General features: G+C 37.5%; 1 protein-coding gene across 2 annotated transcripts in view; it reads left to right on the forward strand.

Moving 5' to 3' along the window:
* The window catches only part of LOC126337077 (uncharacterized), a 327,185-nt gene that overhangs the window by 281,835 nt on the left and 23,648 nt on the right, over positions 1-21,702 (forward strand). For both annotated transcript variants that reach the window (XM_050001423.1, XM_050001424.1), the window contains one exon: positions 116-258. In XM_050001423.1, the coding sequence (XP_049857380.1) occupies positions 116-258 (143 nt within the window). The remainder of the gene's footprint in view (positions 1-115; positions 259-21,702) is intronic.

The following is a 21,702-nucleotide window of genomic DNA, read 5'->3' on the forward strand; positions in this document are numbered from 1 at the left end:
CCCATCAAGTAAAGTAAAATGATTTAATTTAAATTGTGTTATGTTTCACTTATAACTGCGCAAGAATGTTTCACCATACAGAATGCCTGTTCCTTATGTCTGCTTTACACTGTAGGATTTCCAGTGAACATGAGCCTGAGCATTCAAAAATCTTCACCAGAGGAAGTTCTTGAAGAAGTGACAAGACTTGGTAACTATTTAGTGAATGAAAGTATCAGCGCCACTGCTGTTGTCACTCTGGGAAATATTGGACTAGCTGTAAGTACACTCATTATTGATGCTTAATCAGGTTATTGGATGGATGATCTTGTTTTACATCAGTGTGCTACCTTCATGTTTCTTGTTGCCTGTACTTTTCAGGCTATAACAACTTGTTTGGTCACCTAATGCATATCTGGTATTTCTTGTGGTTTTTCCTTCTTGATTCAAGCCTGTGACTTCTGCAGCACACACAAGTTCTGAATCATGAAAAATGGTACAGTGTTTCAAGAATTTTAATATCGTAACATTTCTTATTTCATTGAGAAGTATGTATTTCTTTGACACTGTTGATCACAAAATATTGCTTATAAAAACTGAACAGTATGGACAAAAAAGAAAGAGAGAATCATTCCCAAGCAGCTGTATACAGATGGTCAATGTGAAGTACACCTTAGTTAAATAACTGAAATCCTAGTTGATGGTAACACTGTTCAGCAAGATGTGTCTCAGGGCTCTATACTGGGACCTGTGCAATTTGTCCTGTATATCACTGACTTGAGCCGGAATGTAGATGCCCATAGAACCATCATATTTGCAGATGATACAACTGTAATTCTGAAAGAGGACAACACAGAGGCACCACAGAGAACAGTGAACTTGGCCACTGAACAATTCAGTGACTGGCCTACATAAGATATACTAATCATTAATGCTAAGAAGACGGTGTAATGATTCATGTAGAAAGTTACTTAAGTAACATACCTGGTCCATTGATGAATGGATACGAAATTTTCATGCTTCACAAAATTTATTCACATTAATTGACATTAATTAACATGCGAACTGCACACTCGTCATGTAAACAAAACACAGACTTACTGATCTCTTCGACCTCCAAAAGTAACTTCAAAAACTGACTATTGCAGCATCACTGCATTACTTTATGTAGAATTTTAACAATAGCTTCCAAAATAAAGCATTAATTTTGTACAATTTTGATGTTACAATTAAAATTTACAAAACGTAAAGAAACTGATGTTATAGCCAAATAAAGTATAAAATACAATATTGAATGACAATATTTTATAGTAATATCTTTAGTTTTCCATGAGAAAATCATTCTGAACTTTAATTACAATAATGTCTCTATTATTATTTTAGTTACATAATTAATTACAGTTTAGATTTGGTTACTAAAATGTAATGGTAGTACATAGCTCATGCTTTATTCAAGTAAATACATAGAATGCACAAATAAGGCCTCAAATAATGGAAATTAAAAAACTGTGAGATGTAAACAATTGGAGAGTTAATTAGAAATGTAATTACAAAGAAAATTAATTACTGAGGAAGACATAAAACTAAATAACAAATGGAAATACATTGCTTGGTAATAACTTTTAAGCTGTTTCACAAGAGAGTCAGGTCTAAGGTTACTGGATTTTTAGATTACCATTTTATTAATTAGAAGCATTGATTTTTTTTATGCTAACATCTCTGCAGTCTCTAGTTATTTATTGCTAATGACTTATTACTTCAATTTCTTGATTAGTTACTTAATTTAGTATATGTACATAATTTTATCAGTGATAACAATCAACCGATTGTTTGCAATGAGTATCAATTTTTTTATCAAATAGGACAAAATGATATACATAAAGACACACATACAAGACCTTAGGAAACACTGAATTGTCTGATAACTATCCGGACGCATATAAAAAAAAAGGTGGTACTAGATATTTCATATGAGCCATTCTTACAAGTATTACTTGTATGAATGACTGCTAAATACATACACACAGCCCAAAAAAATCAAAAAAGTTTTCTGTTCTTAGCTGTTGCTCCAGTCACTGGTTCACATTGCACATCTTAAGGAATTGGCAGCTCACAATTATAAAGTCCTTTTTTGCTGTCCATCTTGTGTCTGCAACCCCTCTTATTTGGTCAGTCTTTATGCTGCAATAGCACAGTCCACAATCAGTTTCACAGATTTTTTTTTTCACTTCCAGGTCAGGTAAGGATCTTGGATACAGTTCTCTAGGTAGGAACAGGGATGAACTCATGTAGGTTACAATTAAGGTCAATTTAGCACCTCTAAACTGTAAAGATTGATCCACAGGGTGTTTCAAAAATGACCGGTATATTTGAAACGGCAATACAAACTAAACGAGCAGCGATATAAATACACCGTTTGTTGCAATATGCTTGGGACAACAGTACATTTTCAGGCAGACAAACTTTCGAAATTACAGTAGTTACAATTGTCAACAACAGATGGCGCTGTGGTCTGGGAAACTCTATAGTACGATATTTTCCACATATCCACCATGCGTAGCAATAATATGGCGTAGTCTCTGAATGAAATCACCCGAAACCTTTGACAACGTGTCTGGCGGAATGGCTTCACATGCAGATGAGATGTACTGCTTTAGCTGTTCAATTGTTTCTGGATTGTGGCGGTACACCTGGTCTTTCATGTGTCCCCACAGAAAGAAGTCACAGGGGTTCATGTCTGGCGAATAGGGAGGCCAATCCACGCCGCATCCTGTATGTTTCGGATAGCCCAAAGCAATCACACGATCATTGAAATATTCATTCAGGAAATTAAAGACGTCGGCCATGCGATGTGGCAGGGCACCATCTTGCATAAACCATGAGGTGTTCGCAGTGTCGTCTAAGGCATTTTGTACCGCCACAAATTCACGAAGAATGTCCAGATAGCGTGATGCAGTAATTGTTTCGGATCTGAAAAATGGACCAATGATTCCTTTGGAAGAAATGGCGGCCCAGACCAGTACTTTTTGAGGATGCAGGGACAATGGGACTGCAACATGGGGCTTTTCGGTTCCCCATATGCACCAGTTCTGTTTATTGACGAAGCCATCCAGGTAAAAATAAGCTTCGTCAGTAAACCTAATGCTGCCCACATGCATATCGCCGTCATCAATCCTGTGCACTATATCGTTAGCGAATGTCTCTCATGCAGCAATGGTAGCGGCGCTGAGGGGTTGCCGCATTTGAACTCTGGTGCATGAGATGATACGTGGATGTTGGCGTCATTTGGTCATCAGCTGCAACACGGCAAACGGAAACCCGAGGCCGCTGTTGGATCACCTGCTGCACTAGCTGCGCGTTGCCCTCTGTGGTTGCCGTACGCGGTCGCGCTACCTTTCCAGCATGTTCATCCATCACATTCCCAGTCTATTGAAATTTTTCAAACAGATCCTTTATTACATTGCATTTCGGTCCTTTGGTTACATTAAACCTCCGTTGAAAACTTTGTCTTGTTGCAACAACACTGTGTTCATATTACATACAGAGAACTTGTATTACAGACAATGGATAGTATTATCAGTAATAGATAACCTCATTACAGGTTTATAGGTGAGTAAAAGATGTAGCATCCAAAACCAAAAAGAAGAAAATAGAGTGCTATAACTCAGAAACTTAATGCTTGCCACACCCTTGACACAAAGATATGTCCTCCTGAGGGCTTTCACATCATCTTATTTTTTCTTGGTGTTTGACACTTGCTTATAGGGTTTAAGTTCAGTTATGTTGTATACACCAAATAACCTTCCAGACTTTGGATACACTAACCTGTATGGATTTGGGTGTGGCACTGTCTGAATTTTGAATGGACCAATATAGATGTCAAAGAATTTCTTTAATTCATTACTTATAGCCTTGGATTTTTCATGTGTTTTTACCAGAACCAGATCATTATTTTTAAAATTTGCAGGTTTCAACTTCTTATCATGTTTGTTTTTTTCTCAGTTTCCCCTGTTGTTCCATTATTCTCTTGACTGTTTCTTCTCTTTCCTGTGGACTCATAGCCTTATCTGCTGGGAATTCAGTTAATTTGATCAGATTTGGTGGTTTCTCATGATACATTATTTCATATGGGCAGAACCCAGTAGATGACTGTTGTAAGCTGTTCAGTATATCTTCAAAGCTGTCTACGTACTCTATCCAACTTACATGATTTTTGTTGTAAAAAGTTCTAAATAATCTCCCTATTTCTCTCATGTAACATTCAGTTGGATTGCTTGACTGGTGATAAGTGGATATCAGGATACGCTTTATGTTCTCATCTTCAACAAATGTTTTCCAAAGTTTAGAAGTAAATTGTGCACCATTGTCAGAAAGTATGCTCTTTGGTTTTCCTACCTTTGTGAAATAGCCTCTTCTAATTTTCAAAATGATGTTCTTACTTGTTGCTTTCTTCAACAGAAAGAGTTTAATAAATTTTGAAAAAAGATCCACCATGACAAATATGTAACAAAGTCCTCCTTTAACCTTAGGCAATAATCCATAAAGATCAACTGCTACAAGTTGTAGTTGTTCTTTTGGCAAGTAGTTTTGCATATATCCTTTGCAGGTTTGATTACTAACTTTTACCCTCTGGCACCTGTCACATATAGATAATTGCTTTCTCACTCTCCTCGCAATATTGTGAAAGTATACATTTTCTTGAATCTTTTACATACATTTCAGTGTCCCACATTGTGGGACACTGAAATACTTCAATATACTGCTCTGGTCAACACAATCTCAAAGTATCACTGTCTGCATTGTATCTCCTGAAAAGTATACCCTAGTGCACTTTGTAATACTGCTCTTTCTCGTATCCTCTCTTACCCAGATAACTATTAACTAACATAAAGTTGGAATCATCGTTCTGATATCTATGGATGTCATTAAAAATTTTCCTCACTTCATTCTCATCCTTCACCCCTTTTAGATACATAATCCAAAATTCCCTTTCACATTCGTCACTGTTATTTTCACCTTCTCCCCCCATTGGCTATCTTGATAGAGCATCAGCAATTAGATTTTCTTCACCTTTTACATACTTTACTGTATAGCTGAACTGCTGGAAGAATAGAGCCCACCTGATTATACTGCTATGATGCAAAGTACACTCTTGTTTATAGATCACAGCCTTACGGTCTGTGTATATTACTACATGACGTCCTGACAAGGTAATTCCTGAACTTGGTGAAAGCCTATTAGATTGCCAACAATTCTTTTTTGGTGAAAGTATATGACTTCTCATGTTTTTGCAAAGTTCTACGGGCAAAAGCTATTGATCTATGCTCCATCACACCATCTACAATCTTTTCTTGGAACAAATGAGCTCCCAGTCCGTAGTCATTGCTGTCTGTCATAATACAAAATGGCTCTGTAAGATCAGGTCTGTATAATATTTTACTATTGCACATCTGTTTCTTGACAATCCTTGTCCTATACCCAAATTTTGTTCTTCAACAAGTTGTTTGAACATGGTGCATTTAAAGTTTGATTGCTGACAAACTTCTGGTAGTGGCCACAAATTCCATAGAATGATTTTAAGTTGTTTCTTAGTCTTGGGTGCAGGAAATTTTGCAATGGCTTCAAGTTTTTCTTCATCAGGCAAAATTTCTTCTTCTGAGATGGTCTGGCCTAAAAATTTGAACTGTCTAAGTCCAAATTTGCACTTCTCTAGTTTTAATGACATCCCTCCCTGTCTCAGTCTGTAACATACTTCACCCAACAAATGTATCTGCTCTTCTCAACTCTTTCCTGTTACAAGTATGTCATCAACATAAAGGATTAGTTTGCTTAACACTTCTTTTCTTAGAACAAAATCCAATGTTCAAATAAATTTTACAACTGATACATTAAGGCCAAATGGTACAACACAATAGAAATAACATCTTCCTTCATACAAAAATGCTCTATATTTCTGGACTGAATCTCCAATGGTAGCTGATGGAAACCAGCTGTTAAGTCTCAACTAGACATGTACTTCATATGTTGTCTATGTTCTCAGGTTGATCAGTTTCCCTCTCAAGGTATTTGTTTAAATGTCTTGAATCGAGCACAAGTCTTACTCCACCATCACATTTGGAAACTACCACCAATGGGTTATTGTATGCACTATTGCACCTTTCAATTACTTCCCACTCTTCCATCTTTTGTAGTTCATCCTTCACAGCTTTTCTTTTTGAGATGGGTACCCCATATAGTTTGATGCCACCTTCTTTTACTTTGGTGGCCACTAATTCAGCATACTTGTCTTCACTGTATTCTTCTTCATTGTCTTCCTTGTTAACATCAATCTTTTCATTCGCACAAATCACTCATCTAATTTGAAAATTGTTCTCCAGGCAATTTTGGATGATTAGTTCAGACACAAGCGTTACATCTGTCTTTGGATTGGTAAGCCTTTTCATTGAGGTCAGGTGCTATGAAACATCCTTGGTTGCTCCCTTAATTTTGATTCCAATAACAGGATATTCTTCAAAGTCAACACTTTGTCTTATCTGGTCTCTTAAATTTTTCAGAAATTGCACAGACATGACTACCCATGTCTAAGAGGCAAACTCCTTCACAATTTGCAACTTTTATACATGTATACGGGCAACCAAAAACTTTTTCCTTCGTGCTTTCCTCATCTTCATGCAAAAACCATCCACAATCTCTCTGAAGTCCAAGACGCATACACCATTTTTTCCTGCACAATTTATCTTACTTGTCTGAATTTTACTCAGAGCTACATCAGATAATTGCTTGATGTCATGTCTCTGTTTTATACACTGTTCTCTTTTCCTGGAACTGATCTCTCTGTAAGCCTGCTGATTGGTTCTGCTTTCCCAGTTGGAATGCAGTTCTTCACAAATAATCTTGATGACCTTTTTTACTTTGTCACTGTTACTATAACCCTTGTAAGTATCCCATAAAGTTTCTAGCATCACATCTAAATCATGTCTGTCCACGTGTTCCTTGTCTGATGATACCTTCCCAGGTTTCATTGATACAATCTGGTTCTCATGTTCTTCACAAATACTACTGACATCATCTTCTTCACCATCAATTAAATCTTCTTTAACCTCCAGATATACCATGCTGTCTAATTTTTCCTCCCATTCATCATTACTACCGTCACTTTCACTATCAACATCGTCACACATGCTATTATCTCCAATACTAGTCACTTCTACAGCATCTTTACAATGCTCATCAGAATTGTTGACAAGTACACCATTACAAGTATCATCAATTAAGTGTTTAACAGTAATAGATTATTCCTCCATTAATTTACCTGATCCAAACTCATCAGGATTATTATCAGAACCAACATTTTCTTTGCAAACTTCTTCACCACACTGTTTATATAGACTTGAGATAGTTTCCTCCTCTAACGGAACCTCTTCAACATCCTTACAGATGCTACTTCTATCTTCAACACTTTCATTCATACTCTTCCAGTAATTACTGTCAAACTGTAATTCGCTAATCTGATGTGCTCTTATTACATTAGTTCCATCATTTCCATTCCAATATCTTCAATTACTATGTCTTCTGTAATTATTTTTGCTGTTTCTAGGCTGATGGTGTTTAGCCTGATTTCGGTACTTATTTCTCACCCCAAACTGACAGGCTCCCAATGAGGTGCGCAGGTTCGAATCCTGCCTCGGCCATGGATGTGTGTGATGTCCTTAGGTTAGTTAGGTTTAAGTAGTTCTAAGTTTTAGGGGACTAATGACCACAGCAGTTGAGTCCCATAGTGCTCAGAGCCGTTTGAACCATTTGAACCCAATGAGGTGTCCATCAGTAAATTGCCTGGTCTTGATTGGTGATCATCCAATTGTCTGTTAATATTCTCCCAAGATCTCTCCCTTTTGTCATATCCTCTATTCTCATTCCCATTTCTATAATTGATCCATCTACTATCACTTCTATTGCAACGGCTACTATTATTCTGAATTTCATTGTCACTCCTTCCTTGATTCCTGCTTTGATTCCACCCCCCCCCCCACCCCCCAGATGGTTGATCACCAAATCTGCCATTACTTAACCTCCCATTTCTCTCAAAGGCTCTATCCAACTTACTTATGTACATACCACAAGAACTGATCTACGGGGTCATCTGGTCTATAAATCAACTCCCACTGTATTCTTTTCGATAATTTCCTATTTAAGAAATCTACTTGTATTAGTTCATCAAAAGGTTTATCTAAGTGTATTAATTTCCTCATTTGGTATTCACAGAAACACTTAAAGCTACCTTCACCTTCCCTGCACATTCAACCATTCAGAAACTCACTCTTAATCCTAGCTTGCTCAGATTCTGACCAAAACTTATTTAAGAACTTCTTTCAAATTCATCATATGACATGGCACAATTAACATTCTGATTGGTCCATGAGATTGCTTCTCCATCCAAAAATTGCTTAACAAATTTAATTCTAACATTTTCTGTCATGTCATTACTAAAAATATCTTGACAATTCTGTAAAAAGTCAACAGAGTGCAGTTTACCATCTCCTGGAAAGCATTTTAAAGGTATGACACCACACACACAATTAATATTGCTAACAAAATTTATTTGAGCTACACCCTCTTGTAGATCCACAACATTACTTTTACACAAATCTATTTTTTCATCATACTTTAGTTCTACATTACTTATTTGATTGGAAATGTCTGTAAGTTTTAGCTCAGAGTTCCTTTTGTAAGCTTCTACTTTCTCTTCTAACAGTCTCCTAGTCTGAACAACTTGTACTTTAAGTTTAGAATTTTCTACTTCTACATGTTTATCCAGTTTTTCAATCTCTCCTCGTTTTTGGACAACTCTTGTGTAAAATTAGTTTCTAATATCTCTAACCTTCCTTCTACTGTTCCTACACAGGTATATAGTTCACCCTGTCCTGTCTCAACAGTAATTCTTAGTGCTGCCACGCCCTCCTGGATTTCCCTAATCTGATTAGTAATTTCAATAACAGTATTCTTTAATTCCACCATTTATTCACTGAATTGCTAACTTAACTGTTGATCCTGTTAACCAATATCCTTATTCTGTCCCATCTGTTCCTTTGCTTCTTGCCTAATCTGTCCTATGTGTTCCTTCACTTCTTTCATATGCTGCATCAATAACATCAAATCAGCTCTGCCTACTCTTCCCTGTGCAATTGGAGTGCTTGTGGCGACATTTTCACTGGAACCCTCACCACAAAAGCTTCACTCTACACTTTGATTACTATTGGGCAATAGTTCACTGATACTTGCTCCTAGGGCCGAAGTGTTTTCTACAGATTCACTACTAACTCCTTTTTTTCTCACTGATTTTTATGTAGTCTTCATCAGCCGTAGTAAATTATAAAATATAAAACTTCCCAAAGAAATGTTCATCACTTTCACAAAAACACTAATTAAGAAAATAAACTGTTACTCATCTGACGGTTGATGGCGCTGTCTGAAAATTTGGTCCTTTTATTATTATTATCTTCTTTCCATTCTCAGACCTTAGGTCTGGTTAAAAATGGAAAGTGATGCGGACATTGATCAACCGTGACTTCCTTCTAACTGTACGGTATATGTTATATTGCACGTAGGAATTTTCACGTAATTGAACATGTATCAATAATTACATAGTTCTGTAGTTGTAAATATACGTTTTGATGTAGCTCTATTGCTTTGATGTACTGGTGGATATTGTGTGGTATGACTCCTGTAGTCGATAGTATAATTGGTGTAATGTCAACTTTATCCTGATGCCACATGTCCTTGACTTCCTCAGCCAGTTGTATGTATTTTCCAACTTTTTATCCTGTTTTCTTTTGTATATTTGTTGTATTGGGTATGGATATTTCGATTAGTTGTGTTAATTTCTTCTTTTTATTGGTGAGTATGATGTCAGGTTTGTTATGTGTTGTTGTTTTATCTGTTATAATGGTTCTTTTCCAGTATAATTTGTATTCATCACTCTCCAGTACATTTTGTGGTGCATACTTGTATGTGTGAACAAGTTGTTTTATTAGTTTATGTTGTATGGCAAGTTGTTGTTGTATTATTTTTACTGCATTGTCATGCCTTCTGGTGTATTCTGTATTTGCTAGTATTGTACATTCACTTGTGATGTGATCTACTGCTTCTATTTTTTGTTTGCAAAGTCTGCATTTATCTGTTGTGGCATTGGGATCTTTAATAATAAGCTCGCTGTAATATCTGGTGTTTATTGTTTGATCCTGTATTGACATAATGAATCCTTCCGTCTCACTGTATATATTGCCTTTTCTTAGCCATGTGTTGGATGCGTCTTGATCGATATGTGGCTATGTTAGATGTTACGGATGCTTGCTATGTAGTGTTTTCTTTTTTCAATTTACTTTCTTCGTATCTGTTGATGTTATGTGCTCTAAAGGGTTGTAGAAGTGGTTATGAAATTGCAATGGTGTAGCCTATGTATTTATATGAGTGATTGCTTTGGGTATTTTGCTAGTTTCTGATCGTTCTATAAAGAATTTCCTTCAATTGTCTACCTGTCCATAATGTAGGTTTTTTATGTCAATAAATCCCCTTCCTCCTCCATTTCCGCTTAATGTGAATCTTTCTGTTGCTCAATGTATGTGATGTATTCTATATTTGTGGCATTGTGATCGTGTAAGTGTATTGAGTGCCTCTAGGTCTGTATTACTCCATTTCACTACTCCAAATGAGTAGGTCAATATTGGTGTAGCATAAGTATTTATAGCTTTTGTCTTGTTTCTTGCTGCCAATTCTGTTTTCAGCATTTTTGTTAGTCTTTGTCTATATTTTTCTTTTAGTTCTTCTTTAATATTTGTATTATCTATTCCTATTTTTGTCTGTATCCTAGATATTTATAGGCATCTGTTTTTTCCATCGCTTCTATGCAGTCACTGTGGTTATCCAATATGTAATCTTCTTGTTTAGTGTGTTTTCCCTTGACTATGCTATATTTATTACATTTGTCTGTTCCAAAAGCCATATTTATATCATTGCTGAATACTTCTGTTATCTTTAGTAATTGGTTGAGTTGTTGATTTGTTGCTGCCAGTAGTTTTAGATCATCCATGTATAGCAAATGTGAGATTTTGAGTGGGTATGTTCCAGTAATATTATATCCATAATTTGTATTATTTAGCATGTTGGATAGTGGGTTCAGAGCAAGGCAGAACCAGGGTGAGTCTTCTTGGTATATTCTACGCTTAATCTGTATTGGCTGTGATGTGATATTATTTGAATTTGTTTGGATATTAAGTGTGGTTTTCCAATTTTTCATTACTATGTTTGGAAACTGTATCAATTTAGGATCTACTTTGTATATTTCCAATATCTGTAGTAACAATGAGTGGGGTACACTATCAAAAGCTTTTTGGTAATCAATGTATGCATAGTGTAGTGACCTTTGTTTAGTTTAGCGTGACATGTCACCTCTGGATCTATTATCAGTTGCTCTTTACATCCTCGTGCTCCTTTGCAGCAGCCTTTTTGTTCTTTATTTATAATTTTGTTCTGTGTTGTATGTGTCATTAATTTCTGTGTAATGACTGAAGTTAATATTTTGTATATTGTTGGTAGGCATGCCATGGGGCGATATTTTGCTGGGTTTGCTGTGTGTGCTTGATCTTTAGGTTTCAGATATGTTATTCCATGCGTAAGTGTATCAGGGAATGTGTATGGGTCTGCAATGTAATTGTTAAATAATTTATGATGATGTAAATAAAATAGAAAGAAACTTCCACATGGGAAAAATATATTAAAAACAAAGATTCCAAGACTTACCAAGCGGGAAAGCGCCGGCAGACAGGCACATGAACAAAACACACAAACACACACACAGAATTACTAGCTTTCGCAACCGATGGTTGCTTCTTCAGGAAGGAGAGGGAAAGACGAAAGGATGTGGGTTTTAAGGGAGAGGGTAAGGAGTCATTCCAATCCCGGGAGCGGAAAGACTTCCCTTAGGGGAAAAAAAGGACAGGTGTACACTCGCGCACACACACACACATCCATGGATATCTTCTAAGTCGTTTGGCCAATGCTTGTAATTTCTGCTTCTTTTCATCTAATTGTTCTATCACTTTTTGCTGTGAGATTTTACCTAACCTTTCTCGTTTTTTGTCTGATATTTCATTTCTTATAAATTGTGTTTGCTGTCTGATATCTTTTCTCAGTTTTTCTATTCTGATCTGTAGCCTGTGTTGCCATGCTGGTTTTGTGGGTTTCTTCTGTGTGTTGGTTGGTTCTGATCTCTGCCTAATGTGTATATTTAGTGTAGTGAGTGCTCCTATATAAACCAGTAGTTGTAACTTTTCCATAGTCGTATTTTCATTTATTTTGTTGTGTATGATTGTGTTGATAGTTGTTATTGTTGTTTCGACTTCTGGGTTATTTGGTGGTCTATGCAAGAATGGTCTAATGTCTGAATTTGTGTCTTTGTATTCTATATATGTCAGCTGAAATTTTTCTTCTATATCCAACAAGTGTGTCACTTCGTGTTCTATTTGTGCTTGTTCTGGTGGCTGTCTTAAGATTTCGTTTTCCTCTGATTGTTTAATTGATGCACGTTTTTCTTTGTTTGTTTGCTCTGGGATGTTTGAGTCCATTACTGTATTTTCTTCTTCTCCTGATTGCACATTATTTTGTTCCAGTATTTGTTGTACTTGTTGTTTGATGTTTTCTAATTCTAACTGGGGGTATCCTGTTATTTTTTATTATTACACGGATCTGATCAGCTGGTTGTTGTTCTGTTAAAAATGTTAATTCTGGGTATCTGGTAATAAATGTTGTGTGTACTTGTGATCTGTATCCAGTTGAGTTAGTTCCTAAGTTTGTTGCTTGGTAATAACAGAACATGAGGTGTCGGTTAACATCATCTGACCATCTCATCCTCTGCCATTGTTTTCCTTCTAGAGTGGTTGCAGGAAGCATATCCTGCAAAACACCTCTATTTGGATTTAAATCATTTGCCTTGTGGCTAGCAGTGTCGTTACCATTGTGGACGAGCATAGGGTTCAAGCGTCATCCCCGACCATGACAGCACTTGTCCAAGGCTTCATTAGTTCTGTCCTGAACCAACTAATCACACTAAAAGGGGGGTTAGCCCTATTAGTGGTTTGCTCTTTTCATCACCGTTTACGACTGGCAGGACGTACCGGAGGCCTATTCTTTTCCGGGGCCTCCACGGGGTTTATTATTATTATTATTATTATTATTATTATTATTATTATAATCATCATCCACATCAACACTTCCCATGTGGCAACATCCATTCGTTCTGTGTGTCCATAACACAAAATTTTTCAAGATAATTTATGTTTGGCATTAGTCTTACGTTCACCTGGAACAGTCACTTTTTAAACATATTTCCCCATTTCAAACATCGTCCCAGCTCAACTCCACCAAATGTAACGATTCATGTAGAATGTAAGTTCCTTCTGCCTGGTCCATTGATGAATGAATGTGAAATTTTCATGCTTCACAAAATTTATAAACATTAATTGACATCTGAACTGCACACTCTTCATGTAAGCAAAACAAAGACTGAGTTCACTGATCTCTTTGGCTTACAAAAGTAACTTCAAAAACTCTTTTGTTGCAGCATCACTGCATCACTTTATATTGAATTGTAACAATAGCTTCCAAAATAAAGCATTATTAATTTTGTACAATTTTGATGTTACAATTAAAATTTACAAAATGTAAAGAAACTGATATTACAGCCAAATGAGGTATAAAATACAATATTGAATGACAATCTTTTATAGTAATATCTTTAGTTTTTCATAAGAAAATCATTCTGAACCTTAATTGCAAAAATGTCTCTCATATTGTTTTAGTTATGTAATTAGTTACAGTTTGGATTTGGTTACTATAATGTAATGGTAGTACATAGCCCATGCTTTATCCAATTAAATACATAGAATGCACAAATAAGGCCTCAAATTCTGGAAATTGGAAAACTGTGAGTTAATAAAATAGAAAGAAACTTCCACATGGGAAAAATATATTAAAAACAAAGATTCCAAGACTTACCAAGCGGGAAAGCGCCGGCAGACAGGCACATGAACAAAACACACAAACACACACACACACAGAATTACGAGCTTTCGCAACTGGCAGTTGCTTCGTCAGGAAAGAGGGAAGGAGAGGGAAAAATGAAAGGATGTGGGTTTTAAGGCAGAGGGTAAGGAGTCATTCCAATCCCGGGAGCGGAAAGACTTCCCTTAGGGGAAAAAAAGGACAGGTGTACACTCGCACACACACACACACACACACACACACACACACACACACACACACACACACACACACACACATCCATCCGCGGATGGAAACTAATATTAATGGAAACTAATATTAATTACAGAGGTAAACATAAAAATAAATAACAAATGAAAATACATTGCTTGGTAATAACTTTTAAGCTGTTTCTCAAGATAGTCAGGTCTAAGGTTACTGGGTTTTTATATCATCATTTTGTGAATTAGAAGCATTGATTTTTTATGCTAATATCTCTGCAGTCTCTAGTTATTTATTTCTAATGACTTATTCAAAAATGGTTCAAATGGCTCTGAGCACTATGGGACTTAACATCTATGGTCATCAGTCCCCTAGAACTTAGAACTACTTAAACCTAACTAACCTAAGTACATCACACAACACCCAGTTATCACGAGGCAGAGAAAATCCCTGACCCTACCAGAAATCGAACACGGGAACCCGGGGCGGTGGAAGCGAGAACGCTACCGCACGACCACAATCTGCGGACAAGGACTTATTACTTCAATTTCTTGATATGTACATAATTTTATCAATGACAACAATCCACCCATAATTGTGAAAACACTCATCCTTCCAGAACATTCCACATGCCTTTGCAATGAGTATCAAGTTTTTTTTTATCAAATAGGAGAGAATGATATGCCTTCTATATTTGGATCAATTTTCAGTCGGTGCAGGCCGAGTATATTGTTAGGCTTATTACTGTTAGCTACATTCACTGCAATGAAGATTCTGTGTCCTTCGATAAGGACATGCATAACTTCTGGGACTTGGAATTGATGAGGGTAAAAGATCAACAAGAACGATGACTCTCATCAAAGCATGACACCAATTTCCAAAACTTCCATGATATGTTCCGGATGGTGGAAGGCAGAAGGGTAAGTTCATTACTAAGAATGAAAGATATGATCATTTCTTCAAATCAATGCAATGCAGAAAGACAGTTTACATCATTACAAAGAAAATTTTCTAGTAATGTTCATTTTCCTGAGTCACAGATGTTAATTTATACTGAGAATGAGTGTGCTGAAAGGATCAGTATGCATGATATTTCAAGTGACATATTCTACCTTCCTCATCATGCACTGAATAGTGAATGACTGGGAATTGCAAAATGGAAAATTGTATTTGATGTTTCATTATGAGGAAATGATTTTCCATCACTTAATGACACACTATATTCAGGACTGAATTTTTTACCTGAAATTCTGTCAACTTTAATTCATTTCAGGATGTATCAGAAAGCCATTGCTGGAGATGGCACTCAAGCTTTCTTACAACTGTCAATGAATGAAAAGGATAGATATTCGAAGTGTTAGTTTCGTTTCATGTCAAGAAGAGAGATAAGATGCAATTTGGCAAACTTCAAATGATGTCTTTTATATATTTACACATGTACCATTTGTTCTCACATGCAGCCCTTTTCTCCTATTTGCAATGTTGGGTGAGTTGGCTACATAGTTTAAAGGCTCTGATTCTATTGCAGAGGAACTTACAGATAAAATCACTTTCATGGATGACTTTGCCGCCAGCTGTGAGGATGACAATATGGTCACAACTGTATACTATCATGTGATAGGTCTGTTGCAAAAATTAAAACTTCCAATGGAAAAATGGTCTAAAAATTCTAACATACTAAAGAGTGTAAGGAAAACAGAAGGGCAATCAGTTAAAGAACACAACACAGTCTTGGCATTGACTGAGATATGGTATCAGATTCAATCCTCTTCGGTCACCATCTTGTTAGCAATAAATTACATGATGGGCCCACAACTAAATGTCACTTACTGCACAGGAAAGCAAAATTTTGTGATCCTCTTGGATCCTTTTCACAGATATCCATAATGGGAAAAATTCTCTTTCAAGATAGTGGAAATTTTGGGCATCACAGTACATTCATTTGCGGTCATTCAGAGTACTCAGATTGGATAGGCTTACACTGTCACAAACCACAAATTCACATTTTTCTGATACCTCAGAAAGGACATACAGAGCAATGCTGTATGTTCGCACATTCTACACCAAAAATGTAGGTGTCTGTTTGGTTGTGAGTAAAAACAGTTTCTCCTATCAAAATAGTAATGCTTTAATGGCTTGAATGACTAACTGCCCTACTGGGTTCACGCCTTCTGACATAATTCTGCCAGGCTACTGGGTTTGATATCATAAACACAGTAATGTGGAGCGGTTCCTGTGTGGCACTTGGCTAGATATGAAACAAATCCAAATCGCTGGAATACGTTTATTGGCAGTAGAGTAACTGAAATCTGTGAAATTTTAACACCATTGCAATGGATACACTGCCCTACCACAACAATCCAACAGATTTGCCATCACATGGAACTTCAATAGGTAGATTACAATCTTCTATGCTATGGCAAGATAGGCCTTCATGGCTAACTCAGAAACATGAAACTTGGCCTCAACAACAAATCTCTTGTGACCCATTACCAGAGACATGAAAGATATACAAACAAGCCTTAGCTATTAATGTGTGGGCATCTCCCATTGGCACATCATAATACAGTTCTTACTGGAAACTGTTGCACATAATGGCATGGATTCTCAGTTTCATCCATAATGTTACATTTCCAGAAAAGATAGAGTAAATTATCTACCCATAATGTTGAATCACCAAAACAAAGTTGGTTGCAGATGGCCCAACAGGAAAGCTTTCCACCAGAATACCACACACTTAAAAACAAGACCAAGTTTCCATCGCAATCAAAAATAGAATGTTACAACCTGTTTCTTCAGAGTGAACTAATATGGCTTGGAGCATGACTTCACTTTGTGGACTTGAATACTCTACTCTTACAAGATTCTAATCCTTTACAAAGTTAACTTATTCAAAAACTGCACATACACTTACATCACCTAGGAACTGCTATAGTATTAGCTGAATTATGGAATGAACTTTGGATTTTAAGGGGAAAACAAAAAGTAAAAGGAGTCGTACAGATGTGTCTCCTTTGTAAGATAGCCAGAAGTGCCCAAGGAGGCAAAAGAGAACCTCCTTTACCATCTGACTGCATTAAATTCACTAAGCCATTTGCAGACACACAGGCTTAGATTTTGCACACTCTTCATCAAACTTGGCAACTTCTTACAAAAATGTTGTGTGTTACTATTTACATGTGCTATAACAATAGCTCTCCACCTTGAAATTGCATCAGATAGGAGGGCAAATAAATTTTTGATGGCCTTCAGGAGATTTACTGCAAGACGAGGAATACCAAATACTATTTATTTGGATAACACATAAATGTTTCAAGCAGCAAATACAGAACTGAAACCCAACAATCATTTCTTTGAAGACACAAGGGTCAGCCAACACTTGATTCACTGAGGTGTTTCTTGGAAGTTTATTTTGACATGGGCAGCTTGGCGAGGAGACTGGAGGGAATGCATGGCAATTACTGCAAAATGTTACCTCCAGAAGATTCTAGGAAAATCCTTAGTAGATGAAGAAACACTTAGGACTTTATTACTAGAAATGGAAGCTGCGATCAACTCATGACCAATCACACGTGGGGAATCAGATGCTTTGACACCGCACCATTTCTTAACAGGAGAACAGTTAACTACAGTACCCACAGGTCCTGAGCTAAGTGTACAAAAGGATCTGCAAAGAGAAGCAAAGCTATAAGAAAAATTGCGAAGTGATTTTATGAAAAGATGGAAGAAAGAATATTTGTAAGAATTAAGAAACTTTCATGAAGTACAGTGCCCTAGCAAGAAACTGGTTAAGTGTAGATTGGGAGGCATTGTTCTCTAATAGGAGCATAAGCAGCCAACTAACCTCATCTGCACAGTGAGGCCTGCTGTTTCTCTTCAGCTAAGTAATGTAGATTTATGACTGGGTACTAGGGTGCTACAGTTTTATTCTTGACATGGCCAAACTTTGGCATGCAATAGTTTAATGTCAATAGCTTCTGAAGGTGGTCAATTTATTTTGGCTGGAACCTAGGAAACATTGGTTTTTATTTGCAACTGAGGCTGGCGTGTTATATGTTTGAAAAACAGTTCATTAAGAACAGACTGATTTGTACTTACGGTGATTTTTTGGCTTATTTCTCGCATACATCGGGAAATGCCGTCTGCTTGCACATAGCTGATTTATTTAATTTTTGTGCTGGCTGAAGGTGAATTTCATAAGATGCTTCATTTAATGTCTGTTTCTTTGTGTATAGTGATTTAATTTAGTGTTTCACCCAGGCATTTGTAGCTGCCTGTCTGGCAAGTTTTGCTGCTTTCGAACTGTTAAATAATCCGGCAATGTGGTAGCAGACGGCATTTCTCGATTTAAGTAAGAAATCGGCCAAAAAATCACCATAAGTAGAAATCAACTGATTCTTAATGAACTGTTTTTCAATCGAAAAAGCAAATCAAAATGCAAATAACTTAATTACAGACCACTGATGATGCTTTACCTCAATAAAGCAAAATGCATCTGGTGAAAAAATTACACATTTTTGTAGTTGAATTAAGAGAACAAAAATACCCACAAGAATTATAAAGCAACAAGAGACACTATGGCCACACAAATGAAGGATTTAGGATAGATTTGATGCAACTACTATAGGCAGCTGTGGAGCAGCAATGAATTTAAGGGGGAGGAAAGTGATAAATATTCCTGCCGCTAGGTGAGGTGTAAAGGAGAGGTGAGGTGTAAAGGAGATGAGACAATGTGGTTCATAATGGGACTACTAATCTCCACTGGGGTGAAAGCATTATGGAACCAGTACCTGGAAGGGGAGTTCTGTTGGCAAGCAAGAGGACATAATAATCATTGATCATCACTGGATGATACAGGTGGTATTCGTCACATGGGAGATGTGTAAGAAGGCATGAAAATTGGAAAAAGTATTTGACAAATTTTGTCAGGGCAAAGGTACAGGATACTCAGAGGATGTGTTGGGGTATGTGAGAAGGTACATGGAGTGGACACGAAACTAAGAAGTGAGATGACCCAGGTACTGGGGGTTATTCTATATATGTGAAGGAAGAGAGGTTGGATTGATGCTGGAGGTGAGATTATGAAAACAATATTTGGCACTGCTGACGAGGAAGACATTCAAAGGGTGAATGACACAGTAAAAGAGGTTATGCAGTGGGCAACAGGGAACAAAGTCATGAGATATTGGTATTCTATGCAGACTGCAAGTTTAGAGGAGGACATATTGAATAACACACAACTCCTATGACAACTGATTGGAGAAGTAATGTGGAATGCTACAGCTACAGAAGAGGCAGTTAATCAAAATACCATGGAACAACAAACCAAACCAAAGTAAAATTCTTAGATATGGAAGTAATAATGACAAAATGATTGCAGTGCATAGAGGATAGTGTTTTGGAAACATGAGGGAAAGTAACAATACAGGAAGCTATGCAACAGGCTGTTAAGAGGTCATGTAGGGGTAGACTTGTTACCAGAGCAGTATTTAGCAGGTCTAAGGAAGGTACAGAAGGAACTAACACTAGAGTTGGGGTTGGTTTTAGAAACCAAAAACTTACATTTTTATTTCAAGGCAGCCACAGTATCAGTGAGAACTGATGGAGTGAAAGTTTACATTTCCATTTCTATACAAGTAGCAGGGAAACAAGCACATTACGAGTGATGCATACTTCCTGTCAAGTGGGGGATATTGAAGAAATCTGTAACAGTAAAAACACAGCAACTATTATTAATTGCAGAAGACAAGGCCAGATATGTAGGAAGTAGAGTTGCAAAAACGTTGCTGAGGGGAAATTGTGGTGTGTCTGAATATGGTAGTTAGAGAGGGGCAGGATTCCTGTGCAGTGAAATTGCTAGTGGGGCAGAAGGAGGTAAGAAAATGCAATAAAGACGTTACTAAGCCAGAATTGTATTTTCAGCAAGTTAAGGCACATCACTTGTACTCTACCTTCGACAAGATAGTAGTAGTGGCTAGTTGTTTTGAGCAGGGGAAGCTCACGTTAGCAAAGAGGATAGAATTAAATGGCAGTGGTTTGTTATTAAATGGAACAGCATGTGAGATAATGTATCTTACTTTCCATTTGCCCACACTGATGTCAAGGATAACTTACTTGAATTTTTCACAACCTCATTTGTGTTGGCCAGAGAGACCCACAGAAGTGCTACCTGCTGCAAATCTAATTAGTTTAAATCAAACTCTGGGATGGACTTCATGCAGTCTATGACCATGCTTCTGAACCAGCAGAAGTGATGAATCTCCCTGGAAACCTGATTGGAGCATGATAATTTATATCGGGAAAATCAGTATCAGAAAGAGAGAATATTGGCTATTGTGACACCAACCATCACAGTGGCACTTGTTCTGTTGAACATAGTCATTGTTTTGGTACTAGAAGACAAAGAAAAAGACTGGATTTGGACTCGGCCATCATTCAGATTCCTGTGGCTTGGATGCACTGAGCATAAAAGCAGCAGAAAGACGAACACACAAGGGGGTAGTATTAAGGATAATTGGTTCATTTCAGCTTGTAAGTTTGGAATAAAATGTTAGAAGTCATCATACAAGAAGACTAGTAATGAAATAAGTTCCACAGTGTTTGAGTTAAGGACCAGGACAAGGGGCCCTGTAGAAATGTGTAAGATTAAGTGATAGGGTTAAGAAAACCAATTGTCAGAATATTTCTTGAGAGGCAAAATGGGCACAGAAGCTTTCTTCCCTCCTGGGCTGCTTTTCCTTCACCACACCCCTCCTTCCCCATCCTCACTTATTCCCCACTGTTGCCTCCTTTCCCTCTTTGTGTTCTGACTGATGATGACCTGGCTATCCACCTGGTATCCTCCTTCCTTGCAATTTTGTTCCTCTTGCCTGTTCTCTTTCATCCTCTTTGGCCCCCAGGGGCTCAGCATTCACTTGCTGAGTACGGGCTTGGCGACCCCGGGGTCCTGAGCTGGGGACTGGTCTGCGCCGCCAGTGTCCTGTCACCGTAACCCCCGGACATGCTTCAGCGACCACCGTACGGTGCGGCGGTGAAATGTTGTGTGCTGCGGGGAATGGTAATCTTGGCTTGACAGCCTGGATTGCGAGGAAGGCTAACCTCTATAAAAAACCCTCAATCTTTCGGTGTGCTCCGCGCCTAGAATATGCATGGCTGTTGGGGTGGAACAGTCGCAAGCGGGCAACCTCTGGGGCACCTGCCGCACCCCAGTTGTATAAGGCTTACTCAGGCACGCGGGGCTCTGTCTGAGCGGACTTTTAGTTCCCTAGCTGCTCGTGGGACCGCAATGGACCCTTCGACCTCTACATTTCCCCATACCAGTGGCTTGGGTGGGCCGCTGGTAGGAAAACACACCCAATCGAAAAAGCGGCTACGCGCTGCGAGTCCTCCCGCGCCTGTTGTTGCTAGAGATTTAACAGAATGTAGTAACGGAGCACATGCTGTTAATCAGAATGTGTTTTTGATTAT

This window comes from Schistocerca gregaria, chromosome 2 (assembly GCF_023897955.1).
Source record: "Schistocerca gregaria isolate iqSchGreg1 chromosome 2, iqSchGreg1.2, whole genome shotgun sequence".
Taxonomy (NCBI): Eukaryota; Metazoa; Arthropoda; class Insecta; order Orthoptera; family Acrididae; genus Schistocerca; species Schistocerca gregaria.